Source organism: Lissotriton vulgaris, chromosome 8 (assembly GCF_964263255.1).
Source record: "Lissotriton vulgaris chromosome 8, aLisVul1.2, whole genome shotgun sequence".
In the NCBI taxonomy this organism is placed as follows: Eukaryota; Metazoa; Chordata; class Amphibia; order Caudata; family Salamandridae; genus Lissotriton; species Lissotriton vulgaris.
Genome location: NC_141696.1, coordinates 342,001,450 through 342,014,493, shown reverse-complemented (window position 1 = coordinate 342,014,493; position 13,044 = coordinate 342,001,450). Strand labels below are relative to the sequence as shown.

The 13,044-nt window shown below is 46.1% G+C and overlaps 1 protein-coding gene across 1 annotated transcript in view; it reads right to left on the bottom strand.

Annotated features, from left to right (window-relative positions):
- Positions 1–2,554: 2,554 nt before the first annotated feature.
- Positions 2,555–13,044, bottom strand: part of FUNDC1 (FUN14 domain containing 1) — a 177,146-nt gene continuing 166,656 nt past the window's right edge. The window contains exon 5 of the mRNA XM_086934105.1: positions 2,555–3,246. Within this exon, the coding sequence (XP_086790231.1) occupies positions 3,169–3,246 (78 nt within the window). The 3' untranslated portion in view covers positions 2,555–3,168. The remainder of the gene's footprint in view (positions 3,247–13,044) is intronic.

Genomic DNA, 13,044 nt, shown 5'->3' with positions numbered 1-13,044 from the left:
GGCAGAGCTAGAATACTAGCAAACTGTTGTCATGGAGAATTATCTTTGTACAGCTGCATTTCCCATCCTTGTCATTCTATGTTTTAAACTGATTCGTAAAATTATTTTTTCTTTATGTACTCATATGTAGACAATGGATGTATGATGACGTATCTAGTCAATACTACTGCTGTACTGTTCTGCTTTCCTGTATTCTAATGAAAGAAATGCAATAAAATATATTCAAACAAAATAAATGATATGTGGCGGCCCTGGCAATTAACGCCTGATATGATGTGCGGTCATCAGGAGGGAAAGGTTTAGCAAGGAATGGAGCTTGGTCTGTGTCTGTAAGAGGATCTATATTATAATCATCCCATAGATCCGGTGGTGGTTGTCCACAAGTGTCATCCCAGCCTCCACATCAGGATCAGTACAAGGAGAGCCCTGTAATGTCTAGAAGGTCTGAAGGTGGTATAATAGGTACTGGTGGAGATGGTGGAGGGATATGAGGAATGGGGTGAAGAGGGCTAGTAGCCAGGTCCTTGTTGAGAGGGATTTTATATCCGGTGTCCATTTTCCTTTTGGAGGGTGGTATCACTGGCTTTGCTGTAATCGGTCTAGTGTATGGATTAATATAGATTTTCTTTTGTCTTGTATCCAGCTTTTGTTGCATGTTCTCCAGAATTGGCTCCAGAGGTTTTTGAGGATCATCTTTCTGTTTCGGTACCAACATTTTAAGTGGCGAGCTGGATTTGTCCTTTGTCTTTCAAGCCAATGTTATAGGTGCCAAAGGTGTGGTATCTCAACTCGAGCCCAAGTCAGAAGGCTTGATGAGCACTTTCATTGTTGAGACGGAGTGCAGGGAGTTGGAAGCTCAGTCTCTGTGCCTACCATGACAAGGATGTCTGTGGCAGCTCGGAAGCCTTATGTTAAGTGGAAGCGGGTTTTGTGGGCAAAGGGGCTTTGGGACTCACGGCAACTTGACCAGCTGGAACATCATGGGACTCCTGTTCTATCTCCAGCTCGGAGTGGGAGTCTTGGACGGAGAAGGCTGTTCTTCTGCTGTGGACGCTTCCATTACTTCCTGTTCAGTATTTTCTCCGAAGATATTGGGGGTGTCTTTGATACTTTGTGGCTGCATTTCTTTACGTCAAGCTAGACGTCTCGGTGGCTCTCTTTCAAGCAAAATAAACTACAGGTGTCACAGTCTTCTTCCTTGTGCTCCGGAGACAGGAACAGGTTATGGACTTTGTGAAGGTCAGTGCGCAGATATCTGGAATGACACCGAGGGCAGAATTGAAACGGAGCCCGTTTCAGTGGCAGATTACTCTATGATGTTTTGTTCGAGTAAAAGTGAACAGGCTAGGCACGAAGGCCATGGTTGGAGTTTTCGATCCAACAAGGGAATGTTTTTGATTTTCGACACGTGGCAGATGGGAAACCCGTTCGAAACAATAAAGATGCGAGTACAGTGGGTTGCAAACCGAAGGGATCTCTATGAACTGTCTCGAGCCAGAGCACAGCAAACCACATCCGAACCCGATGGCGGAAAGAAAACAATCTACCCACAAAGCTGATGCCCATGCGCACTATCACCGAAAGCAGGAGACACCTTACCTCATGTCTGGAAAAGACATCTTAGAAGAAAAACAACTTGCAAATATCCAGACCAAACACTAGATGGCAGGAGTATGCAAAGCATGTGTATCTACAGAACACATGCCTCGAACATCTATGTATGAAAATTATTTGTAATACAGCAGTTGGTGTGACTGCTTAACACTGTAGCACGGCGGACCAACCGCCTCTGACAGAACTGCAGAAGCCGGTCCGACCAGCATTGTAATGAGGCCATTTGCTTCTTTCTCATGTAGATTGCATTGTGCTAATCCCCATGCTTAAAAACTTTGAGATAAGCACATTCAGAATTTTGCTGGTGTTGTAGGGTGCTCAATACAGAAGCTGCTCTCCATCGTAACTTGGGAACTACCCAGAGTTCTCTGCTTTGCATAATTTATGCAGCACTCTATGCATGAAAGGGTTTGTTATGGCTTCTACTGGGTGCTCACTTGTGTATGGACAAAGCTAAAACTCTCTGAAGAGCTGTAATAATAGCGAAATACGCCAGGGGTTGCTTTTATTAATTTCAGGTTGGCTTGGATGGTATTTTACCAATCTAAAGCTGTAATACTGTGCTTGGAGGGGTAAAACTCTTGTCATTTTACAGCTCGGCGTGGATGGCACTGTGCTAATCCTATGCTTAAAGACTTTGCTGTAGAAATGGCAAAAGACTTTGTCCCTTTCTATCTCAGCATGGATGGCATGGTGCTAATCCTATGCTTAAAAACGTTAATTCATGCTGCAAGTTGAGAACGATTCCCAGTAAGACTGTTCTGGAAGCAAATGTTGAATTCTTACAATGAGGCATTCATTTAGCCTGCTGAAAGAAGAAATCACTCACTGTTGCAGAGACCTAAAGTCTTGTACTCTACCCACATCGGTTTACCTTGTGGTAAAAAAAAAAACTCAAGTGACATGCTATTGCTGACAAACAGAAAACATGATAATCTGCTTTAGATTTAAGTTCTCTTTTAATAATGAATACATTCAGAATGCCAATGATCGATTTCTGTAAGGAAACCTACATTTGTAGATTATTGCACAAGGTGATTTCTGAAGTCACATGGGCAGCTCCAGGCTGCAAAAGCATACAGCATCCATTTATTGGCACTACAGAAGAGCATCACAACATAACACATTTAAGATAAATAAAATAGCTATGCGGTTTGGAATAAAAGTTTAAAAGATACAAAAAGTTTAAAAGAAAGGCGATATCCTTTACACAACCTCAAATATACAGTTTGGAGAAAACATGAATGATAATTCACAAAAACAGCATAAAAAATATTCTCATTTCAAACAGCAGTTTAAGAAACGTCAGTCCATAAATACAATAATGCATACAGCACCATTTATTTTATTTTTAGCCAGTCCTAGTTTTATTGCAAGCTTCTGTAGGAGTAAGCCTTGGGTGAAAAAGCGTCAGTTTTGCTAGGCCGGTCAATCTTCATGAGATTGAGAGAACAGGACTGCACACACCAGTATCTCCCCAGCGACGCCACCACCACTGCATCATTTGTTTTTTTTCCTTCAGGCGTGAGCATTAAAACCCACCTGGGATGCAGCTTAAGAGGCGAGACCGAGCAGAAACCCCCCAACAAATCCACTGGACACCACTATATTCTGTTTCACAAACTCCGTCGACTGAAAGAAAAGAAAAGGGTTATTTGAACACTCAAGATTTAAAGATTGTTTTCATTCACTGCAGAGAAACAGATCAACTGCTCGTATACAGACTTTTAAATAAAACAAGGTAATAATCTTAACCAGAACACAACAAATTGTGCAAGAAACCGGAGATTATTGAGAAGTGCACATCAGTATAGCGCTACCATAAAAACCTGCAGAGTACAACCTTAGATTCGCATCCTACCTTAAAAACTCTTTCAGCATTCCACCAATTCGGTCCATTTACTCCGACCGCATTACCACACACCTTGTCAACTACAACAGATCCCCAAACTTCTCTTGTCTTTTTCTTACATGACAATCTTTCTTCATGGGAACAACATCCCCCACCTCAAGAACAATGTCAAGAACCTACTTCCTCTAGTAAAAATATGAACTCTGTTTGAGTTATGCTTTAGAAACATTATCCCTGACAGAGGTGTCAAGCTTGACTAAAGACACTCCTTCTTTAACCCATGTGGCCAGTTTGCACTCTCTTAACAATTCAAAAGGCAAAACTTTGGTGGTGGAGTGGGGAATAGTTTGACATACGCTGAATGCATTTAACCAACACAAGGTTCATATGTTCCACAAGACCATTAGTTTATGGGTGGTAAAGTGAATTCTATGGCAGGACCGGAGGCTCAGATTATGCCTCTTTCTTCGCTGCTTCCGCAGCCAGTTAAGTGTTTTTTCTCCTCTCTCAGTTTAATGCTGTTAGGGGATTTTTTCAGATGTATTTCTGCATGTAATGTTTATATTTCTTGGGGCTATGGGTCTCTGATGTGTTTTCTTAGCAGTCCCATTCAGGTCGCGGAAGCGCCGTCTCGCTTCCTTCGCGACTGTTTCCCAGTATTTGTTGTTGCGGTGCGCAGTCATCCGCAAGAGGGCGCGGCCGCGTCTCGTTGGTCTCCGGCGCGAGTTTCTCCTCACAGAGGAGCCGCGCTGAGGAGACCAACCGCCGCGGAGCCGAGCCCTCAAGTCTGCCTCACTGAACGCCCGTTTCTCGGGTCTGTACACTTTTGCCCCATTTCTGAATGCCCCGGTGGGGGTCGGTATTGCGGTGTTCTACCGCGTTAACGCCGATTTGGCAAGTCTGCACTCGTGTAGAACATTGGTGTGGCAGCGCGCTGTGAGGCAGCTGACCTGGTCCCCCTGGGGTGGGTCTGCGCGCTGAGGGAGCGAGTGCACCCAGAATTTTGCCAGTCCCTGGCAACCAAAACTGTTGCAGTCCTCTGGTCTGCCCTAATCTCTGTGACACCCAAACTGTGGGTAGTGTGTGAACCCCTTTGCGCTAGCTTTGTGCAACATGGAGGACGAGTATTATGGGGGTGATTCTCAATCCTATCTGCAGGATGAGGAGTTCTACCAAGCAGTAGACAGCTCCATCTACCGCTGCGTGACAGAGGTGGTAACCCCTATGGAGGAGCGTCTCTCTGCGCGCATAGTGGAGGAATGCGCCAAGTTAGCTCAGGCGCAGTCAGGAAACCCTTATGCCCTCCCAGGCCCATCGGGTGAGGGCCCCCCTGCTTCTAAGAAACCCTGCAAAGGGGGGTTGTCGGAGGGTGCTCAGGGGGTGGACAAGGGTGCCTTTGAGCGTCTACGTGACGCATTTTTGGCTAAGGCGACTGAGTCCCCACCTGACCAGCCTGCGGCCCCCGCCTCGGTGGTGGCTACTGGAACTGCCCCTTCGTCTCCAGGGGATTCCCCGGATTCGGATGGGGACGAGGAATCGGTGCGTTCCTGGCGACCTTCGAGCTCAGCCACTGAGTTACCGCGGGACAGCTCAGGTATGCTGGACCCGGATGAGATCATGCATCCGCGGTCCGCAGCCTGGGCCCCGGGTGACAAGGTGGCAAAGTTCGTGGCTAGTCGGCTGCGCAAGCCTCTGGAGCAGGAGGCCAGGGGATGCCTCCGTGGAGAATGCCCTAGACCCACCTTGGAGGGGAAAGTTGCCATGACACCGGATTTAGATGCCAAGATGGCGACATTTCTAGCAAAGTTTATGAAGGACCCCCGTAAGGGCATTGACCAATCCTGGCGGTCGTGTCAGGACAAGATGCTAGACGCAGTGGGGCCCATTACTAAGATCCTAGACATGGCGGAGGAGGCTAAAGTTACTGGATCCGCCATTGACCCCGATGTCTTGTCAAATTGGGCGCAGAGGGTGATTGTTTTCTTAGGCAATGCCAACTGCGCCCTTTCCACCGAACGGCGGAGGTCTTTCCTGATTAAGCTAGACCCTAAGTTGGGAGACTTAGCCTCTTCGGAAGCAGGAGCAGTTGCCCAAGGCGGTCTCTTCGGAGAACCGTTCATTAAGGAGCTAGGGAAGTTCGTGTCTACCTTCACATCCCTTGATAGAGCTCAGACCAGTATCAAACGCGTGTTCCAACAGCGTTTCTCCCAAGGGGCCGGACGCGGTAGGGGCCGCGCGACCGGCCGTGGCGGGCAGAATGCCGGTAACAGAGGGCAAGGCTCCGGGCGAGGGCAGTACAACACCTCGGCCAACTTCAACTCCTTCTACCCTACAAGAGGGCAGCGTTTCGGAGGTCGAGGCTTCAGAAAGAACTCCAACGCTTCCAGCACACACGGTGAGTGTTATCCCCGCGGAGCAGGTTCAGATTGGCGGCCGACTAGCAGCCTTTCGGAGGGCGTGGGTAGATCTTACAGCGGATGCTTGGGTGCTGCAAACTATCCGCGGTTTTCATATCGAATTCTACGATCAGCCTGTCCAGGTGTGCGCCCCGCGCCCTATAACCTTTTCGGTGTCCGATGCCCAGTTGATAGACGAAGAGGTCGCGGAACTTCTCCGCAAAAGGGCCGTTCGCCAATCAACTCGGCATCCGTCGGGCTTCATCAGCAATCTTTTCCTAGTGGACAAACCCGGCGGAGGCCGTCGTCCGGTGATCAACCTCAAAGAATTCAATGGGTGGTTGGTCTATCATCATTTCAAAATGGAAGGAATGCATCTCCTTCGAGATATCCTCCTTCCACGGGACTGGTTGGTATGGTTGGATCTCAAGGATGCTTATCTTGTGGTTCCAATCTATCCTCCTCACCGTCGCTTCCTCCAGTTTCTCTGGCGGGAACAGGTGTTCGAATTCACGGCCCTTCCGTTCGGTCTATCCTCGGCTCCGTGGTGTTTCACCAAAGTGTTACATCCCGTGGTGGAATCCTTGCGAGCGCAGGGGATTCGCCTGATCGTCTATCTGGATGACATTTTGCTGATGGCGCAATGTCCGCACAGCTTGCTTTCTCAACTGGGCCGGACTGTCGACCTCCTTCAGGATCTCGGTTTTGTCATCAATGGAGACAAGTCGGTTCTTGTACCCTCTCAGAAAGTAGAATTTTTGGGATTTGTCATAGACTCCGTCGACGCCTCCCAGAGTCTTCCGTCTCGGAAGATGTCCAAGATCAAACACGTCTTGCGACAGACAATTACAAAGTCTCACACGTCGTTACGTCAAGTTGCCAGAGTGGTGGGCCTGCTATCGTCCTCGATTCAGGCCATCTTTCCGGGCCCTCTGCACTACAGGGCTCTCCAGCGCCTCAAAGCTTATCATCTACGCAGAGGCGTGTCCTACGACCAAATGGTTCCCCTATCGGTAGAGGTCAAGGAAGAGATGTTGTGGTGGCTTACCCACATGGAGGCCTGGAATGGTCGGGCAATTTTCGGATCTTCCCCGGACCTCGTCATCGAATCCGATGCCAGCAGAGTCGGTTGGGGAGCGCGCTGTGGAGATTTTTCAACAGGCGGCACTTGGTCCTTGGAAGAACAGAAGTTGCATATCAACTGTCTAGAGCTTCTGGCGGGTTCCTTTGCAGTACGCTGCTGGACCAGGGACTCAGTGAAGTCGTGTGTCCTATTGAAAATGGACAATGTATCGGCAGTGCGGTATGTGAACCACCTAGGGGGCGCGAGGTCCCGTGCACTGGCGAATTTGGCAAAACAGTTCTGGGATTACTGTCTAGAACATCATGTATCGGTGACGGCGGAGTACCAGCCGGGTCAGGCCAACCAGGTGGCAGACTGGCACTCCAGGTACCTCCGGGATTCCAGTCTGTGGATGTTGAATGTCCAGGTCTTTCGCTGGCTCAACGGGCTGTGGGGTCCTTTCTCACTGGACCTGTTTGCGTCCCGCTTGGATCATCAACTTCCGAGGTTCTTCAGTTGGAGACCGGATCCGCTGGCAGAGGCCACGGACGCGTTTCTCCAGGACTGGAGCAAGGAGAAGCCGTTTGCGTTTCCACCTTTTTCGATGGTGATGCGAACGGCGGCGCAGGTTCGCCGGCAGGAAGTGGAGCTGGTGTTGGTGACGCCGCTCTGGAGGTACCAAGTCTGGTTTCCAGTTCTTCTGGAAATTTCCTGGGATTCTCCAATCCTACTCCCCCGGTTTCCTCACCTGCTCCTCAACCCGGATCGGGATCCGCATCCTCTCATCGTTCAGGGCTCTCTCCACCTCATGGCATGGAGGCTTTCAGGAGACGTTGGTCGCTCCCGGGCCTTTCGAGATCAGCTGAAGGTCTGTTATCCAAGGCCTGGGCTGTCAGTACGTCGAAGCGCTACAAATCCGCTTGGTCTAAGTGGGTGCGTTGGTGTCTTCGACGGAGTTTGGATCCCTTGGTCGCGGGACTCGTACCCGTGTTGAATTATTTGGCGGAATTGGCCGTGGGTGGCTTTGCCTACCGCACGATTAATGCTGTGCGTTTGGCTATTTCTGCGGCACACCACCCAGTTGATGGTGCTCCGATCGGAGTACACCCTTTTGTATGCCGACTTTTGCGGAGCGTCCGGTTGGCGTTACCACCAGAGCCCCGGTACTCGGTCCTTTGGGACATCAATTTGGTTTTGAACCTTTTCCTGTCCTGGCAACCTAACAGGTACCTATCGGTCAAGGAACTCTCTGCGAAACTGGCTATGCTTCTATGCTTGGTGTCCTGCCGGAGAGTGTCGGACGTGCGTGCTCTGGATGTCTCGGCACGCGTGTTTTCACCAGATGGTGTCACCTTCACGATTGGTCGCCGCACAAAGTCGGCTTCTAGAACAATTTCGTATCCGGCTTTCGTGGATGTCCCGAAGCTATGTGTTGTTCAGTGTTTGAAAGCTTATGAAGATATGACTTGGGACATTCGCCCTCCGGGCGAGAGACAATTGTTAATTGCCTTGCGAAAACCACACCATGCGGTCTCTTCCCCCACCATAGCGAGGTGGGTGCGCTGGGTCATGCAAGAGGCAGGTATTGATACCAAATGTTTCGGAGCTCACTCTGCCAGAGGGGCCATGGCCTCTAAGGCTTTCTCTGCGGGAGCTCGTTTAGAGGATTTGATGCGGGCCGCGGACTGGTCCTCCGATTCCACCTTTAAGAGGTTTTACTTTAAGCCGGTGGTGGATATTGCAAGTTTGGTGGTGAGTAAGCTTTGAACTAGCATAATCTGAGCCTCCGGTCCTGCCATAGAATCGAAATTTGCCTAGCATTTGTAACGGTAAGTTTCAATTCTATTAAGGACACGGAGGCGAGGATTATCTCACCCGGTATATCGTCGAGCGACACCCCCCCCCGTATGGCAGTAAGTAACCAGGTTTTAAAAGTTTTTCCTCATGGTTGAATATGAGCCTTGAATAGTTAATTCGATTGTAAAATCCAGAATTTTCCGTTACGGCGCTGACGCAGTTCTATTTCTTCTGTTAGGAAATGATGGTTCCTTCCGCGACCTGAATGGGACTCTGCAAAGAAAACACATCAGAGACCCATAGCCCCAAGAAATATAAACATTACATGCAGAAATACATCAGAAAAAATCCCCTAACAGCATTAAACTGAGAGAGGAGAAAAAACACTTCACTGGCTGCGGAAGCAGCGAAGAAAGAGGCATAATCCTCGCCTCCGTGTCCTTAATAGAATTGAAACTTACCGTTACAAATGCTAGGCAAATTTCGATTCTTAAGATGTTTGACATCACCTAACTTCAGAAAATGCCTGCCCTCTTCACCAACAACCTGGACACCATTATCAGAGACTAAAAACTGCATAAATCCCTTGTGTATGAACTCATCTCGGAGAAACATAATTACTGCTTTAGAATTAGTTTGAGGAATTAACCTAGTTTCTGGCCACTTGGAGTAAAAATCTTCAAGAACCAGGGAAAGTGAGGAATTAAGTGGTCCATCAAGGTCAATGCCTACCTTCTCCCACCCCCTTGATAGAAGCTCAATGCAATGTAAAGGAGAGTTGGTAATTTTAAGGTCATTCACAAATCATGCCTTCACAAATACATTCACCCACTTCTTGATGGACCACATAACATTTGAAAAAGTCGCTGTTTGGTAAAAGTACACCCCAAATGCCCCTTGTGGGCTTCTTCATCAACTTTAAACCCTTCAGGTGGCACCAACTTTTTCCCGCGGATAAGCAAGCCATTCTCAAGTGACTACTGGAAATGAATGTTCCAAAATGGTTGACAAGAACACACAACACCTTTCTCTCCTGGCTAAACAATAAATACAAATAAAATTACTTGTTTCATAGTTTCGTCTGCAAGAATTTCTCTCCACCACTTTTCTTCAGAAATAGCACACACAGCTTCAAATGTATAGATGCAATCAAACAACTCTCATTGTCTTTATCCCTAGTATCACTAAGTGGTTCCTCAGTGGCAGGGAACCTAACAAATAATCTGCCCATATATTCCTAGCACATATTTGTATCTGTACTTTAACAAAATGATACTAAAATATTTTGGTAGAAACCTTGCAATTCTAGCATTCCATCTTTAAATTTTCGAGCACTTAAAATGGCCACTAGAGACTTATGGCCGGTCTTCAAGGTGATTTTTGTACTCCAAAATTAAGTATTAAACTTTTGTAAAACAAACTAGAAGGACAACAATTCTCTGTCAATAGTCGAAAAATGTACTTCAGTATCTCGGAGTTCTCTTGTGTACTCTGTGTAAGGACTGCTCCCAGACAGATTGTTGGCATCATTGTGATGCAGCTGCATGATAAATTGAGGGGTGCGAGGCCGAACGTTTTAAGAGACCTGGAGCGGGCTGGTTGTTTTTTTAATCAAAGGATTCTTTACTCAATTCATTCCAAATAAACATGAGTATTTTTCTTTAGTAATACAGAAAATGGTTTAGCACGAGAAGCATAATCAGGAATGATTTGTGTACAAAACCCACACAAACCCCAAAAATGATTTCAGACCCTTCTTGTTAGTGGGTGCGAAGCCATCAATAATTGCATCCACTAGACCAAGCTTAGGTTTCATTCCATCTCAAGACCGCATGAAGACTCCACCGTGAGGACTGAATTAACCCTCCTTCATAGGGGTCAAAACTTTGACGACACACACCTACATCACAAGCTCTGATGACTGATTTCCAATTAGTGGATGTATATTAGAGTTCTGTGTATACCCGGGAACAATTGACCTGTTTTAGGCCGGGAAGGTTATATCATGTATAATCGATGTATATATGTCACATCACCTCTTACCTGTCCTTCACCCACACGTTTTCACTTGATTCCCAACCTTCCCCTTTTTCCTATATCAAGAGCACTGTAAATACGGATCACACGGTTATATGCTTGAGCAACTGTGTTGCCAATAATAACCAATGCTTTGAATTAAAATTGCATTGAATGCCAATGATTCATACAAGAAATTGGATTTATGCATTAAATGAAAAGAATGCGGTTATATTTATTGTATGTTACAAGTGTTGCTACCGCAACCACTTACATATTGTACTGCACTACCAGGTATGACAGCCATAGAGAGAGCTCAATAGGTTCAATAATGCTCTTATCACAAGTAAGTTCCTTAGGTGTCAGGACAATCAAGACAGCAATTACAGTAGGTTTTCAGGGCATATATCTGCAACTGAGCTGGCTATTAAAATACTTTGATTAAAGAACAGTAGAGTTACAGAAAGCAATTCTGGCCACCTATGCCACTTGACTGAAGTCTTCCTTCACCTGAAAACATGAATGTCCTCGAAAAACGCCAGACAATGCAAATCTCCACCCCTCAAACGTAACCGGAGAGAACAATTAGGTTGTTCCAGTACTCTTCATGGACACAGCTCATCAAACAACTCATGAGTAATCCTAGGTATTCTTGACAGAGACAACCAAAAGTCTCAAATTTTTGTTCTCAACGACATCAATATAAGGGTCAACACAATCAGAGGGATCCCTGTTTAAAACATCACTCTCACTGATGATCATCACAATATCTTTAAGGTCATACTGAATTTTGTTAAAACAAACCACATTTCTTCGGACACTAGCACACTTTCGCAAAGTGTCCCACTTTATTGCAACTCCTGCATGTGACAACTTTAGTTGGGATTGCCCCACCTCCCTTGACATGTACTGGATGAACACATCTGAAACAAATATTGGTTTGACTGCAAAAAAAAAAAAAAAAAGAAAGAAAAAATTACAACCAAACCTTTCCCTACTATTTTTTTTACAACTTTGAAATCTTTGGCTTCCTTGAAATGTTGTTTCCTTGGGGCATACTACATTAACTATCTCGGTGTTTATCCTCCAGCTCTAACAGAAATTTTGGAAGTCTCAGTGCTTTTAGCAGTCCTAGTGGTCTCGTCTAGTGTTCGATAGATGGAGAATAGATAGACGTTTTTGTAGAATTGCTTTGTCAGTTCTTGACAAAGTACTGAAAAATAAATTGATCACACACTAATTCATCTGTAAATGTATCGAATTCACAGTAAGCAATAAGTCTCCCGAATGCAGCAATGTATGCATCGACATTTTCCCCACTTCAATGTATTCCACTATTTCTTCGCCTTCATTCTGACCCAGGTTAGGTTAATGTTTGTAAACAGACCTCAAAATCAAGAGAATTGTAATAAAAAGAATGTCTTCCTTTCGGGTCTAAATGAGATGTTCCAATTGCTCTGAGGTAAGCCTGGAAGACATAGTGTTAATTCCTTCAAGAAATAGGTTGGTCCCCCGGAGTTTCTCAAATTACCTGGAACGTGCAGCTCTATCCCCCTGTGCCACTCCAACACATACTTTTGACCTTTGACCTTGTTTTTTGGAGGTTTGCTGCATAACCGGTTATTAAGGATAAGTAGTCTCACATGCCCGCGATGCTATATTCAAAGGATCAGTTGCATGCATTTACCATCTCCATAATTTCATAACAGGAACACAGATGCTCACAGTGACACCGTCAAGCACAAAGGAGGAGTAGCCAACTGAGCGTTGGACTCAAGCTGCACATCGCAGACGAGGCCCATAAAGGCTTAAACAACTCAGTTGCTTGTATTCAAGTTCAAAGGTAACATGACCGAAATAATCGGGCTGGACCATTACAGGTGGTGCTGGACCAGGGCTGGCTTGCCTGTTGTGGTTGGTCCCCGTCTGTAGAGACACAGTAAACACAAAAAAAACAACAGACTGGAATATGGCCCAAAATGAGCACAGTGTCTACGAGTATATTAAGCAATTCAACCACTACTATGTTGTTTCTTAAGCCACTTCAACCCACAGAAAGACAACTAAATAGATACCAAATAACCTAAGAATGGGTGGGATGGACAATTTCACACATTAACAATGTAACAGCCAATACAGTTTAATGCAATGCCTTAATTCCCTCTAATCGATTAGTCTTTAACTTCCAATTACCAAAGCAACACCATGAAGCTGGAAGCACAAGAGAAGAAACACCAATAAGAAGCACCAATGAAACATTCATATAAAAAAAAGGAATTATTTTCCTAAAACTGTCCAATAGCTAT